Source organism: Dendrobates tinctorius, unplaced genomic scaffold (genome assembly GCF_039654945.1).
Source record: "Dendrobates tinctorius isolate UK_male_01 unplaced genomic scaffold, ASM3965494v1 ptg000353l, whole genome shotgun sequence".
NCBI lineage: Eukaryota > Metazoa > Chordata > Amphibia > Anura > Dendrobatidae > Dendrobates > Dendrobates tinctorius.
The window spans coordinates 2,137,141-2,154,298 of record NW_027362019.1 but is presented as its reverse complement, the minus strand read 5'-3'; the positions used below and the strand labels follow the sequence as shown (position 1 = coordinate 2,154,298).

Below are 17,158 nucleotides of genomic sequence, written 5' to 3'. Positions count from 1 at the left end.
CACATACCACACAGCCCACACATCATACAAGACACATGCCATACAGCCCACACATCATACAAGATACACCACATACAGCCCACACATCATACAAGACACATAGCATACAGCCCACACATCATACAAGACACACACCATACAGCCCACACATCATACAACACACATCCCACACACCACACAGCCCACACATCATACAAGACACATGCCATACAGCCCACACATCATACAAGATACACCACATACAGCCCACACATCATACAAGACACATAGCATACAGCCCACACACAACACAGCCCACACATCATACAAGACACATCCCACACACCACACAGCCCACACATCATACAAGACACACACCATACGCCTACACATCATACAAGACACATACCATACAGCCCACACATCATACAAGACTCCATGCAGCCCAAACACCACACAGTTCACACATCATACAAGACACTTACCACACAGCCCACACATCATACAAGACACCATACAGCCCACACATCATGCAAGACACATACCTACAGATCACACAGCCCACACATCATACAGCTCACACATTATACAAGACACATACATACAGCCCACACTCCCCTTACTCTTTACCAAACCCATCACACTCATCCAACACTTAAATCACCACACATCAATCACCCATACTCATCTCACCCACACCAAACAACTGACAATCCATCACACCGATCACTTTCCTCACACCGATCACCCTCCACATACAGTGGGGGAAATAAGTATTTGATCGCTTGCTGATGTTGTAAGTTTGCCCACTGACAAAGACATGAACAGTCTATAATGTATCTAATGTATTATGGTGATGTACAGGATGTAAAGTGTTAAAGTATAGTGTGAATATAGTAAAGGGATAAGCTTAGGACAGCAGAGGATATAGGACAGGTTTTAATCCCACACCAAACACTACATACTCGCCTTACACCAAACACTCCATACTCACCTTACACCAAACACTCCATACTCACCTTACACCAAACACTCCATACTCACCTTACACCAAACACTCCATACTCACCTTACACCAAACACTCCATACTCACCTTACACCAAACACTCCATACTCACCTTACACCAAACACTCCATACTCGCCTTACACTAAACACTCCATAATCATCCCACACCAAACACTCCACAATCATCCCACACCAAACTGTCCATACTCTCCTTTCACCAAACATTTAATACTCTCCTTACACCAAACACTCCACAATCATCCCACACCAAACCCTCCATACTTACCTTACACCAAGCACTCCACAATCATCCTACAGCAAACACTCCTTACTCTCCTTACACCAAACACTCCACAATCATCCCACACCAAACACTCCATACTCACTTTACACTAAACACTCCATAATCATCCCACACCAAACACTCCACAATCATCCCACACCAAACACTCCATACTCTCCTTATACCAAACACTTCACAATCATCCCACACCAAACACTCCACAATCATCCTACACCAAACACTCCACAATCATCCTACACCAAACACTCCATACTCACCTTACACTAAACACTCCATACTCCTCCCACACCAAACTCTCCATAGTCACCTTACACCAAACACTCCACAATCATCCTACACCAAACACTCCATACTCTCCTTACACCAAACACTCCAAACTCGCCTTACACCAAACACTCCATAATCCTCCCACACCAAACACTCCATACTCACCTCCCATTCCAAACAACTCACACTTACTTCACCCCCCCATTATATGACCACACCAAACAGCCTACACTTAGCTCATCCTGCAACAAATATATCAGAAGCAACCCACACCAAACACCCCATACTGAACTCACCCCACACCAAACACCCCATACTGAACTCACCTCACACCAAACACCCATAAGAATCCAATACCAAGCACCCCATAATTACCCAACAATCACTTCTTACCAAACACTTCACACTCAACTTCCCTTACACCACGTATCCCACCCCAAGCACCCTGCACTTAACCTATATTCACTGACACCAAACACTACACCCCAAACATCCCACACTCACCACACATTCACCTTAGCCAACATTTGCTTCACAACTCTCCAAAAACCCCACACTAAAGACCTCACCCTACAAAAAACACCCCACTCTCCTCACCTTACAATAATCATCACATGCCAAACAACCCACCCTCTCCTCAGCCCACACTCCCCTTACCCTACACCAAACATCTCACACTGATCTCCGCTGACACCCACCTCATGTCACTCCAGCCACCCCACACTCACCTAACCTTACACCAAACATCCCACACACCCTAACACCCTAAGCTTATAGTGTGATGTTATCAGTGAAGACCCCCACAATGGTCATAACTTTCCTAGTTGTGAAATCCCTCTAATTTTGGTCCCATGTTTATAGAAGGGGTGGACGTGATGTGTTATTTAAAGGGGTTTTCCCGTGAACAAAAGTTACTTTTATTCAATAGATCTTGGAATAATAATAATTTCCACAATTGGATATGGTTAAATAAAATGCTCCTGTGCTGACATAATCTTATACATGTTCCCGTGCTGTAACGTGTAATGGCCGTGTCCGACCATGCAGGAACATGGTCTGATCATACCACATCTCTTAAGCAAGGGAGAAAAAAGTGTGCAGACATTACAGTCGAGATCACAGATGACTTTTGTTATGAAGTAAAACATTTCCTGCCTGTCTTTAAACAATGTTTTTCTTCAAAGAAAGAATCATCTGCGCTCCCCTGCTGTAATGTCTCTATACTCTTTCTCTTCCCCCCTGCCCAGGATATGTGGTATGATCAGACCCTGTTCCTGCATGGTCAGATACGACCATTATACAATACAGCAGGGGAACATGTATAAGATTTTCTCAGCACAGGAACATTTTATTTAATCACAGTCAATTGTGGAAATTATTATTATTCCAAGATCTGTTGATTAAAGTCATTTTTTATTTGTGGGAAAACCCCTTTAAATGACTTGTATTGCGCAGTTTGCACCTAGATAAGCAGGGACATCAGCTGTTGGTGTTGGACTGAGTTTCTTAGGACCCATCAGTAATATGGGGGCGGCTGTTCAGCTTCACATTTCCCTAATTCACATCTTGCCCCCACTTCAGTATAATCACTCACTGGGCAGATTATTACATGATTACCATACGGCCAGTCTGAACAGAGTGAAGTAATTGTATGGTGCCATATACTGCTCGTATAGAGGGTGGGGCCCACCGGGTGATTCCCCTGTTCCCCCGAGGGCCAGTCCAAGCCTGTCAATAGCACAAGTCTTTCCCATATAGGCCTGTAATTATGACAGACCCAATGATAATACCACCCTGCTGAGGAGAGGACACTCGGAGGCATCACAGCGTGGTCACAAACCTTTCTTTGGCGCCACACAAAGCTGTATACATTCATTCTTGTCCTCAAATCTGTTCCCGTTGCCTTGACATCCACCATAAAAGAAAGAATCACAGATCCTCCGCTCCTGGTCATAATACCACATGAAAACCAAGGCCATACATGGCCCCTGGTCCTTATGGAGGTCGCACACGGCATCTAGGGAGAAGCAGGGGTTAATAATAGTGATGTCACCGCTGACACCTGAGCACTAGCAGTACAGTCCAAGATACTGTCCCCTAGATACCCTCCTAACATGAGCGGTGGATCCACGAAAGACCAGTCACAGTCAGGACACCACACCACAGAGGTGACAGCATTCAGCAGATCAAAAGTCAAGACCCCCCCAGTGATGTCATCACCAGGGGGCGAGGCTGACAACCTCTCACATGTCTACAGGCTGGTTGTCAGAAGTAATATATGAGGGGCTGGTGCTGGAGTATAAGGGGTGTGGTTTCAGGTCATTATACCAGTGATGTCACCACCAGGGGGCGAGGCTGACAACCTCTCACATGTATACAGGCTGGTTGTCAGAAGTAATATATGAGGGGCCGGTGCTGGAGTATAAGGGGTGTGGTTTCAGGTCATTATACCAGTGATGTCACCACCAGGGGGCGAGGCTGACAACCTCTCACATGTCTACAGGCTGGTTGTCAGAAGTAATATATGAGGGGCCGGTGCTGGAGTATAAGGGGTGTGGTTTCAGGTCATTATACCAGTGATGTCACCACCAGGGGGCGAGGCTGACAACCTCTCACATGTCTACAGGCTGGTTGTCAGAAGTAATATATGAGGGGCCGGTGCTGGAGTATAAGGGGTGTGGTTTCAGGTCATTATACCAGTGATGTCATCACCAGGGGGCGAGGCTGACAACCTCTCACATGTCTACAGGCTGGTTGTCAGAAGTAATATATGAGGGGCCGGTGCTGGAGTATAAGGGGTGTGGTTTCAGGTCATTATACCAGTGATGTCACCACCAGGGGGCGAGGCTGACAACCTCTCACATGTCTACAGGCTGGTTGTCAGAAGTAATATATGAGGGGCCGGTGCTGGAGTATAAGGGGTGTGGTTTCAGGTCATTATACCAGTGATGTCATCACCAGGGGGCGAGGCTGACAACCTCTCACATGTATACAGGCTGGTTGTCAGAAGTAATATATGAGGGGCTGGTGCTGGAGTATAAGGGGTGTGGTTTCAGGTCATTATACCAGTGATGTCATCACCAGGGGGCGAGGCTGACAACCTCTCACATGTCTACAGGCTGGTTGTCAGAAGTAATATATGAGGGGCCGGTGCTGGAGTATAAGGGGTGTGGTTTCAGGTCATTATACCAGTGATGTCACCACCAGGGGGCGAGGCTGACAACCTCTCACATGTCTACAGGCTGGTTGTCAGAAGTAATATATGAGGGGCCGGTGCTGGAGTATAAGGGGTGTGGTTTCAGGTCATTATACCAGTGATGTCATCACCAGGGGGCGAGGCTGACAACCTCTCACATGTCTACAGGCTGGTTGTCAGAAGTAATATATGAGGGGCCGGTGCTGGAGTATAAGGGGTGTGGTTTCAGGTCATTATACCAGTGATGTCACCACCAGGGGGCGAGGCTGACAACCTCTCACATGTCTACAGGCTGGTTGTCAGAAGTAATATATGAGGGGCCGGTGCTGGAGTATAAGGGGTGTGGTTTCAGGTCATTATACCAGTGATGTCATCACCAGGGGGCGAGGCTGACAACCTCTCACATGTATACAGGCTGGTTGTCAGAAGTAATATATGAGGGGCTGGTGCTGGAGTATAAGGGGTGTGGTTTCAGGTCATTATACCAGTGATGTCACCACCAGGGGGCGAGGCTGACAACCTCTCACATGTATACAGGCTGGTTGTTAGAAGTAATATATGAGGGGCCGGTGCTGGAGTATAAGGGGTGTGGTTTCAGGTCATTATACCAGTGATGTCATCACCAGGGGGCGAGGCTGACAACCTCTCACATGTCTACAGGCTGGTTGTCAGAAGTAATATATGAGGGGCTGGTGCTGGAGTATAAGGGGTGTGGTTTCAGGTCATTATACCAGTGATGTCACCACCAGGGGGCGAGGCTGACAACCTCTCACATGTCTACAGGCTGGTTGTCAGAAGTAATATATGAGGGGCCGGTGCTGGAGTATAAGGGGTGTGGTTTCAGGTCATTATACCAGTGATGTCACCACCAGGGGGCGAGGCTGACAACCTCTCACATGTCTACAGGCTGGTTGTCAGAAGTAATATATGAGGGGCTGGTGCTGGAGTATAAGGGGTGTGGTTTCAGGTCATTATACCAGTGATGTCACCACCAGGGGGCGAGGCTGACAACCTCTCACATGTCTACAGGCTGGTTGTCAGAAGTAATATATGAGGGGCTGGTGCTGGAGTATAAGGGGTGTGGTTTCAGGTCATTATACCAGTGATGTCACCACCAGGGGGCGAGGCTGACAACCTCTCACATGTCTACAGGCTGGTTGTCAGAAGTAATATATGAGGGGCTGGTGCTGGAGTATAAGGGGTGTGGTTTCAGGTCATTATACCAGTGATGTCACCACCAGGGGGCGAGGCTGACAACCTCTCACATGTCTACAGGCTGGTTGTCAGAAGTAATATATGAGGGGCTGGTGCTGGAGTATAAGGGGTGTGGTTTCAGGTCATTATACCAGTGATGTCATCGCCAGGGGGCGAGGCTGACAACCTCTCACATGTATACAGGCTGGTTGTTAGAAGTAATATATGAGGGGCTGGTGCTGGAGTATAAGGGGTGTGGTTTCAGGTCATTATACCAGTGATGTCATCACCAGGGGGCGAGTCTGACAACCTCTCACATGTCTACAGGCTGGTTGTCAGAAGTAATATATGAGGGGCTGGTGCTGGAGTATAAGGGGTGTGGTTTCAGGTCATTATACCAGTGATGTCACCACCAGGGGGCGAGGCTGACAACCTCTCACATGTATACAGGCTGGTTGTCAGAAGTAATATATGAGGGGCTGGTGCTGGAGTATAAGGGGTGTGGTTTCAGGTCATTATACCAGTGATGTCATCACCAGGGGGCGAGTCTGACAACCTCTCACATGTCTACAGGCTGGTTGTCAGAAGTAATATATGAGGGGCTGGTGCTGGAGTATAAGGGGTGTGGTTTCAGGTCATTATACCAGTGATGTCACCACCAGGGGGCGAGGCTGACAACCTCTCACATGTATACAGGCTGGTTGTCAGAAGTAATATATGAGGGGCTGGTGCTGGAGTATAAGGGATGTGGTTTCAGGTCATTATACCAGTGATGTCATCACCAGGGGGCGAGGCTGACAACCTCTCACATGTCTACAGGCTGGTTGTCAGAAGTAATATATGAGGGGCTGGTGCTGGAGTATAAGGGGTGTGGTTTCAGGTCATTATACCAGTGATGTCACCACCAGGGGGCGAGGCTGACAACCTCTCACATGTCTACAGGCTGGTTGTCAGAAGTAATATATGAGGGGCTGGTGCTGGAGTATAAGGGGTGTGGTTTCAGGTCATTATACCAGTGATGTCATCACCAGGGGGCGAGGCTGACAACCTCTCACATGTATACAGGCTGGTTGTCAGAAGTAATATATGAGGGGCCGCTGCTGGAGTATAAGGGGTGTGGTTTCAGGTCATTATACCAGTGATGTCACCACCAGGGGGCGAGGCTGACAACCTCTCACATGTCTACAGGCTGGTTGTCAGAAGTAATATATGAGGGGCTGGTGCTGGAGTATAAGGGGTGTGGTTTCAGGTCATTATACCAGTGATGTCATCACCAGGGGGCGAGGCTGACAACCTCTCACATGTCTACAGGCTGGTTGTCAGAAGTAATATATGAGGGGCTGGTGCTGGAGTATAAGGGGTGTGGTTTCAGGTCATTATACCAGTGATGTCATCACCAGGGGGCGAGGCTGACAACCTCACATGTATACAGGCTGGTTGTCAGAAGTAATATATGAGGGGCTGGTGCTGGAGTATAAGGGGTGTGGTTTCAGGTCATTATACCAGTGATGTCATCACCAGGGGGCGAGGCTGACAACCTCTCACATGTATACAGGCTGGTTGTCAGAAGTAATATATGAGGGGCTGGTGCTGGAGTATAAGGCATGTGGTTTCAGGTCATTATACCAGTGATGTCATCACCAGGGGGCGAGGCTGACAACCTCTCACATGTCTACAGGCTGGTTGTCAGAAGTAATATATGAGGGGCTGGTGCTGGAGTATAAGGGGTGTGGTTTCAGGTCATTATACCAGTGATGTCATCACCAGGGGGCGAGGCTGACAACCTCTCACATGTATACAGGCTGGTTGTCAGAAGTAATATATGAGGGGCCGGTGCTGGAGTATAAGGGGTGTGGTTTCAGGTCATTATACCAGTGATGTCATCACCAGGGGGCGAGTCTGACAACCTCTCACATGTCTACAGGCTGGTTGTCAGAAGTAATATATGAGGGGCCGGTGCTGGAGTATAAGGGGTGTGGTTTCAGGTCATTATACCAGTGATGTCATCACCAGGGGGCGAGGCTGACAACCTCTCACATGTATACAGGCTGGTTGTCAGAAGTAATATATGAGGGGCTGGTGCTGGAGTATAAGGGATGTGGTTTCAGGTCATTATACCAGTGATGTCATCACCAGGGGGCGAGTCTGACAACCTCTCACATGTCTACAGGCTGGTTGTCAGAAGTAATATATGAGGGGCCGGTGCTGGAGTATAAGGGGTGTGGTTTCAGGTCATTATACCAGTGATGTCATCACCAGGGGGCGAGGCTGACAACCTCTCACATGTATACAGGCTGGTTGTCAGAAGTAATATATGAGGGGCTGGTGCTGGAGTATAAGGGGTGTGGTTTCAGGTCATTATACCAGTGATGTCATCACCAGGGGGCGAGGCTGACAACCTCTCACATGTATACAGGCTGGTTGTCAGAAGTAATATATGAGGGGCTGGTGCTGGAGTATAAGGGATGTGGTTTCAGGTCATTATACCAGTGATGTCATCACCAGGGGGCGAGGCTGACAACCTCTCACATGTCTACAGGCTGGTTGTCAGAAGTAATATATGAGGGGCTGGTGCTGGAGTATAAGGGGTGTGGTTTCAGGTCATTATACCAGTGATGTCATCACCAGGGGGCGAGGCTGACAACCTCTCACATGTCTACAGGCTGGTTGTCAGAAGTAATATATGAGGGGCTGGTGCTGGAGTATAAGGGGTGTGGTTTCAGGTCATTATACCAGTGATGTCATCACCAGGGGGCGAGGCTGACAACCTCTCACATGTATACAGGCTGGTTGTCAGAAGTAATATATGAGGGGCTGGTGCTGGAGTATAAGGGGTGTGGTTTCAGGTCATTATACCAGTGATGTCATCACCAGGTGGCGAGGCTGACAACCTCTCACATGTATACAGGCTGGTTGTCAGAAGTAATATATGAGGGGCCGGTGCTGGCGTGTAAGGGGTGTGGTTTCAGGTCATTATACCAGTGATGTCATCACCAGGGGGCGAGGCTGACAACCTCTCACATGTATACAGGCTGGTTGTCAGAAGTAATATATGAGGGGCCGGTGCTGGCGTGTAAGGGGTGTGGTTTCAGGTCATTATACCAGTGATGTCACCACCAGGGGGCGAGGCTGACAACCTCTCACATGTATACAGGCTGGTTGTTAGAAGTAATATATGAGGGGCCGGTGCTGGAGTATAAGGGGTGTGGTTTCAGGTCATTATACCAGTGATGTCATCACCAGGGGGCGAGGCTGACAACCTCTCACATGTCTACAGGCTGGTTGTCAGAAGTAATATATGAGGGGCTGGTGCTGAAGTATAAGGGGTGTGGTTTCAGGTCATTATACCAGTGATGTCACCACCAGGGGGCGAGGCTGACAACCTCTCACATGTCTACAGGCTGGTTGTCAGAAGTAATATATGAGGGGCTGGTGCTGGAGTATAAGGGGTGTGGTTTCAGGTCATTATACCAGTGATGTCACCACCAGGGGGCGAGGCTGACAACCTCTCACATGTATACAGGCTGGTTGTTAGAAGTAATATATGAGGGGCTGGTGCTGGAGTATAAGGGGTGTGGTTTCAGGTCATTATACCAGTGATGTCATCACCAGGGGGCGAGGCTGACAACCTCTCACATGTCTACAGGCTGGTTGTCAGAAGTAATATATGAGGGGCTGGTGCTGGAGTATAAGGGGTGTGGTTTCAGGTCATTATACCAGTGATGTCACCACCAGGGGGCGAGGCTGACAACCTCTCACATGTCTACAGGCTGGTTGTCAGAAGTAATATATGAGGGGTTGGTGCTGGAGTATAAGGGGTGTGGTTTCAGGTCATTATACCAGTGATGTCATCACCAGGGGGCGAGGCTGACAACCTCTCACATGTATACAGGCTGGTTGTCAGAAGTAATATATGAGGGGCCGGTGCTGGCGTGTAAGGGGTGTGGTTTCAGGTCATTATACCAGTGATGTCATCACCAGGGGGCGAGGCTGACAACCTCTCACATGTATACAGGCTGGTTGTCAGAAGTAATATATGAGGGGCTGGTGCTGGAGTATAAGGGGTGTGGTTTCAGGTCATTATACCAGTGATGTCATCACCAGGGGGCGAGGCTGACAACCTCTCACATGTATACAGGCTGGTTGTCAGAAGTAATATATGAGGGGCCGGTGCTGGAGTATAAGGGGTGTGGTTTCAGGTCATTATACCAGTGATGTCACCACCAGGGGGCGAGGCTGACAACCTCTCACATGTATACAGGCTGGTTGTCAGAAGTAATATATGAGGGGCTGGTGCTGGAGTATAAGGGGTGTGGTTTCAGGTCATTATACCAGTGATGTCACCACCAGGGGGCGAGGCTGACAACCTCTCACATGTATACAGGCTGGTTGTCAGAAGTAATATATGAGGGGCCGGTGCTGGCGTGTAAGGGGTGTGGTTTCAGGTCATTATACCAGTGATGTCATCACCAGGGGGCGAGGCTGACAACCTTTCACATGTATACAGGCTGGTTGTTAGAAGTAATATATGAGGGGCTGGTGCTGGAGTATAAGGGGTGTGGTTTCAGGTCATTATACCAGTGATGTCATCACCAGGGGGCGAGGCTGACAACCTCTCACATGTCTACAGGCTGGTTGTCAGAAGTAATATATGAGGGGCCGGTGCTGGCGTGTAAGGGGTGTGGTTTCAGGTCATTATACCAGTGATGTCATCACCAGGGGGCGAGGCTGACAACCTCTCACATGTATACAGGCTGGTTGTCAGAAGTAATATATGAGGGGCTGGTGCTGGAGTATAAGGGGTGTGGTTTCAGGTCATTATACCAGTGATGTCACCACCAGGGGGCGAGGCTGACAACCTCTCACATGTCTACAGGCTGGTTGTCAGAAGTAATATATGAGGGGCCGGTGCTGGCGTGTAAGGGGTGTGGTTTCAGGTCATTATACCAGTGATGTCATCACCAGGGGGCGAGGCTGACAACCTCTCACATGTATACAGGCTGGTTGTCAGAAGTAATATATGAGGGGCTGGTGCTGGAGTATAAGGGGTGTGGTTTCAGGTCATTATACCAGTGATGTCACCACCAGGGGGCGAGGCTGACAACCTCTCACATGTCTACAGGCTGGTTGTCAGAAGTAATATATGAGGGGCCGGTGCTGGAGTATAAGGGGTGTGGTTTCAGGTCATTATACCAGTGATATCATCACCAGGGGGCGAGGCTGACAACCTCTCACATGTATACAGGCTGGTTGTCAGAAGTAATATATGAGGGGCCGGTGCTGGCGTGTAAGGGGTGTGGTTTCAGGTCATTATACCAGTGATGTCATCACCAGGGGGCGAGGCTGACAACCTCTCACATGTATACAGGCTGGTTGTCAGAAGTAATATATGAGGGGCTGGTGCTGGAGTATAAGGGGTGTGGTTTCAGGTCATTATACCAGTGATGTCATCACCAGGGGGCGAGGCTGACAACCTCTCACATGTATACAGGCTGGTTGTCAGAAGTAATATATGAGGGGCTGGTGCTGGAGTATAAGGGGTGTGGTTTCAGGTCATTATACCAGTGATATCATCACCAGGGGGCGAGTCTGACAACCTCTCACATGTATACAGGCTGGTTGTCAGAACTAATATATGAGGGGCCGGTGCTGGAGTATAAGGGGTGTGGTTTCAGGTCATTATACCAGTGATATCATCACCAGGGTGCAAGGCTGACAACCTCTCACATGTATACAGGCAGGTTGTCAGTACAGGGGCAAGGCTGAAAACCTGTCACCCATACTACACTGATGGCGGCTGTGTATGAATAGTGGAGTATGTTGAGGAAATATTCACCTGTTACTCCATGTTGGGGGCTCTCGGGTGGGGGCTCTCGGCTGTCGGCTCATGGGTGTGGGTTCTCATTCCCATGGTGCATTGCACTCTTCTGTTAGGCTGCTTTCACATTTGCATCTGTTTGCGCAGCGTTTCATCCGCAGTAATCAGCATGCGTCATGTTTTCCTATCTCTAACATAGTGTACACAGGGGCATGCGTTTGCATCAGTTCGCATGCGTCAGCGTATGCATGCATTGTTTTTTGGCGTGCAGCGGGGTCCGGTGAATGCATCATGTTGGAATATTGGAAGCAGCAAAAATCCGGCAAATATGCAGTCTTGCGTATCGGATGATTGCGTCAAATAACGCATTGCTGGCTATGGAAACGCATGCGTACACAAAGACATGCGTACGCACATGCGTTCTATACACATGCATTTTTTTGGTCCAGGAAGTGATTCATCCACCTGATAATTGAGAGCTCTATATAAGGAAGTGTGGACACCGCAAGGCCATAACTCTCTGGACGATACCACAACACTGGCTATGTAAGTATAGAACCTTAGAAAATGTCTCCCTCCCTCACAAAGTGGGTGTCTCTCGATGCAGCGGGTTTCTCCAGTTTGTCTCCTGGTGCTGTTTTCTGTCATGGTGAGGACATCACTGTCTAAGTAAGTATAGAAGCTTTGGAAATGTCTGTCTCTCTGAATACTTGGCCTGTGCTGACTGCTGTGGTGTTGGACTACTGCCTGTAATGTAAGTATTGTTGTCCATTTGTTTTTGGATCTTTACAAGTTTAATTTTTCTTCTGTTCTTTTCTGTAGTGTTTCACTTGACTGCTGCCTGCTCTTCATAACGTTCTCAAGTGAAGAGCAGACTTCTTCCCAGGGTGACCGGACAGAGATTATGTAAACACATTCGCTTTACTGATTGGTATGTAGTGACTGGCAATACTCCACATGTGTTAAATCATGTAATTTCTTTACAGGTACCTGGCAGTAATGAGGAGCAGGAGCAGTCCAGTGGAGAGGATTCTTCCCAGGGTCATCGGGCTCATGTGTTTCAGGAGGAAAGACGGGGTGTAAGTATCCCTTTCATCAGAGTTGTAATTCATTTTTTTTCAGTTTTACTTAAAATTCTTTTTTTTTTCTATTTTATCTATAGGTTTCACAACGGGAAGAAGCCACACTGGATATAGATAACGAACAACTTATCCACCTTGTGCAAGATCGAGTACTGTTGTGGGACACCCGTGACCGTCAGCACTCTGACAATGTGGTGATTCGACGGCTCTGGGAAGAAGTGGCAACATCGCTGCTGCCTGGTTGGGACCGTGACATGCCGCGAGACAGAATGGATTTTGGTAAGTATTGCAATGTGGTCTGGACCGGCAGTGAACCTGTGAATGGATGTGCATTGTTTTCTAATTCTCTTTTTTCACAGTGAAGCGAATCAAAATCCGTTGGCGCTCGATGAAGGACTGCCTCAACAAGGACATGAGAGAGGAGGTTCGGGTTCGAAGTGGTTCTGCTGCAAGGCTCCGGAAATACAAGTACCACCGGGACCTTGCCTTTCTGAGGCCTACGCTTGCTCAGCGAACGTAAGTATATAATTTTTTTTTTCTTTTTACCAATGTTTAATTTTTTTTTCCACACACAGAACCTGCAGCAGCACAACACAACCTTGGTGTTTGCACACAACCCGGAGTCTCCTCGGTTGAAGCGGCCCCTCATCTACCAGCCACTGGACAGACATAGTCCCAGTCATCCACCAGCGATGGAGCAACCTTGCAGGCTACACAGGCTGGGGAAGAGGCAGCCAGGCTATCAGGTTTTCCCCTCTTCCAGCCCTCTGCCTCTGCTTTTGCTGGGTCTTCTCGTCATCGGCAGAGGGCCTGGGAGAGGTCAGCCATGTCCGAGTTTATGCACTTAAGCTCGGTCTTCCAGGATGGGATTGCTGACAGAGTGAAGCGATGGTTCAAGGAAGTCAACAATCACATTGACCACCTGGAAGCCAACCTTGAGAGACCGGCGCAACATTTTTTTTCTGCAATTGAGCGGGGCGTGTCAGAAAACCTTACGCCTCAACTCCAGCTGAACGTCATGCAGGCCTGCCAGGTTGCTTACAGCCACGCATTACAGCAGCAGCAGCAGCAGTCCCAGCAGCCGTCCCAATCCTACAATCAACAGGCCGGAGGATATTACCAGCAGACAATCTACTTTCCAGCTCCCACAGCACTGAACTTTCCGCCACCACCACCGCCTCCAGTTCATTGGGCGACCACGCTGCCAAGTTCATCAACCTTGCAACCGGCAGCATCCACCATGCTCCAGAGTCCAGCACCCATGCAGCCAGCAGGATCAACGATGCTCCCAGTTCAGCAGCCCTGCCTATTTCAGCACCCCTGGAGCCAGCAGTATCCACAATGCGGCCCAGTCCAGCACCATGCTAGATGACTGCTACAGAGCCCAGCACTCCCACTCAGCCAAGAAAAGCGAAGCGCAAAAAAAATCTTTGCATCAGGACCAGAACCAGGAGCTAAAAAATTTGCCCAACTTGAACCCACCACCTCCAGCCTCACCTACCAATTTGTCACTACCTTCCCTTGTGTCTCTGTCTGTCCCTTCCAGTTTGTCTATCGATTCCCATGATTCCACTTTGTCATCTATCCCCAATGTCTCCACTGCCAATTGGTTGCTCCGTCTCCTGTAGACCCTTCCCCTGTAACACCTTCCTCATCAACTACCACCCAATCCTCACAGCTCCTCACCCCCAAGGTCCTACCCATTTCACCCTCACGTAAACCCCGAAGAAAAAACAAATCACCCCTTTTTTAAGAAAAAAATCTTGAAAATAAAAGTTGTATTTGGTTAGCACTATATCTTGTGAGTTTTTTTATCTTTATGCGCAGTCGCCGACACAAACACACTTTTTTTTTGAGGGAAGGTCGTTTAAATTTAACTCGGCAAACATTAGGGGTGAATTTTTACCTTACATTTCCATTTTAACATCACAGGTACATTTAAACATAACAGGTATGTATTATTTGACATTACAGGTATGTTTTAAACATAACAGGTACAAAACATAACAGGTACATTTTAGTGGCTTAAATCATTTTGTCTTGCCAGGTCACACATCCATTATCTGAAACAAAATAAGCAGCAAACTTATCCCTCATCTGGGCAACTTCCACTGTTCTCAGAGGGTGAAATTGGTAATAATGCAATGTAACAGGTTCCTTAGGTTGTACAGTCATGGCCAAAAGTTTTGAGAATGACACAAATATTAATTTTTACAAAGTCTACTGCTTCATTTTTTCTAATGGCAATTTGCATATACTCCAGAATGTTATAAAGAGTGATCAGCTTAACAGCAATTACTTGCAAAGTCAATATTTGCCTAGAAAATTAACTTTATCCCCCAAAACACATTTCAACATCATTGCAGCCCTGCCTTAAAAGGACCAGCTAACATCGTTTCAGTGATTGCTCCATTAACACAGGTGTGGGTGTTGATGAGGACAGGGCTGGAGATCAATCTGTCATGGTTAAGTAAGAATGACACCACTGGACACTTTAAAAGGAGGCTGGTGCTTGGCATCATTGTTTCTCTTCTGTTAACCATGGTTATCTCTAAAGAAACACGTGCAGTCATCATTGCACTGCACAAAAATGGCCTAACAGGGAAGAGTATCGCAGCTAGAAAGATTGCACCTCAGTCAACAATCTATCGCATCATCAAGAACTTCAAGGAGAGAGGTTCCCTTGTTGCGAAAAAGGCTCCAGGGCGCCCAAGAAAGACCAGCAAGCGCCAGGACCGTCTTTTAAAAGTGTTTCAGCTGCGGGATCGGGCTACCAGCAGTGCAGAGCTTGCTCAGGAATGGCAGCAGGCAGGTGTGAGTGCATCTTCACACACTGTGAGGCGGAGACTCTTGGAGCAAGGCCTGGTCTCAAGGAGGGCAGCAAAGAAGCCACTTCTCTCCAGAAAAAACATCATGGACAGACTGATATTCTGCAAGAGGTACAGGGAGTGGACTGCTGAGGACTGGGGTAAAGTCATTTTCTCTGATGAATCCCCTTTTCGATTGTTTGGGAGATCTGGAAAATGGCTTATTCGGAGAAGACCAGGTGAGCGCTACCACCAGTCTTGTCTCATGCCAACTGTCAAGCATCCTGAAACCATTCATGTGTGGGGTTGCTTCTCAGCCAAGGGAATGGGCTCTCTCTCAGTCTTGCCTAAAAACACAGCCATGAATAAAGAATGGTACCAGAATGTCCTCCGAGAGCAACTTCTCCCAACCATCCAAGAGCAGTTTGGCGATCAACAATGCCTTTTTCAACATGATGGAGCACCTTGCCATAAAGCAAAGGTGATAACTAAATGGCACAGGGAACAAAACATAGAGATTTTGGGACCATGGCCTGGAAACTCCCCAGATCTTAATCCCATTGAGAACTTGTGGTCAATCATCAAGAGACGGGTGGACAAACAAAAACCTTCAAATTCAGACAAAATAAAAGCATTGATTTTGCAAGAATGGACTGCTATCAGTCAGGATTTGATCCAGAAGTTGATTGAGAGCATGCCAGGGAGAATTGCTGAGGTCCTGAAGAAGAAGGGTCAACACTGCAAATATTGACTTGCTGCATTAACTCATTCTAACTGTCAATATAACCTTTTGCTACTCATAATATGATTGCAATTATATTTCTGTATGTGATAAAAACATCTGACAAACACACATAAAAACCAGAGGCCAGCAGATCATGTGAATATATTATATTTGTGTCATTCTCAAAACTTTTGGCCATGACTGTAAGCTTGGTTGCTCTTTTACCATGATGTAGTTGTGCAGAACAACACAAGCTTTCACAACCTCATCAATATCGTCAATTTTTAGAATAATGGATGTGCACAAAATGCGCCATTTCAATACCAGCAATCCAAATGCACACTCCACGGTTCTTCGTGCCCTTGTCAGTCTGTAGTTGAAATTTTTTTTGTGTGATTTAAGTTTCCACTAAAGTATGGTTTAATGAGGTTGGCACACATTAAAATCATTCCCATATATACATTGGCTCATGTCTGAGTTTTTGAACATCTGCGAGTCATTGCCTCGTCCAAATGAGTCAATGTCCACGTCTACAATCGGCATCTGCAATAGCCATTAGAACAATGGAAAAATATTTTTTTTATAATTGAAGTACTGTGCTCCACTTCCAGCTGGTTTCATAATCCTAATGTGTTTGCTGTCCACAGCCCCCCCCCCCCACAGTTAGGAATATTGCAAATTTCCTGGAATTTGGAAGCATTTTCAATCCGGAGTTCACTTGTGGGTTGGGGGAGGTATTCTTTCGGCGGAATGCCAACTAAAGCACGACAAGTGTCTAC

At 47.6% G+C, this 17,158-nt stretch overlaps 1 protein-coding gene across 1 annotated transcript in view; it reads right to left on the bottom strand.

The window, feature by feature from the left end:
* The window catches only part of LOC141075444 (amblin-like), a 51,891-nt gene that overhangs the window by 19,503 nt on the left and 15,230 nt on the right, over positions 1-17,158 (bottom strand). The window contains exon 3 of the mRNA XM_073562499.1: positions 3,399-3,575. Within this exon, the coding sequence (XP_073418600.1) occupies positions 3,399-3,575 (177 nt within the window). The remainder of the gene's footprint in view (positions 1-3,398; positions 3,576-17,158) is intronic.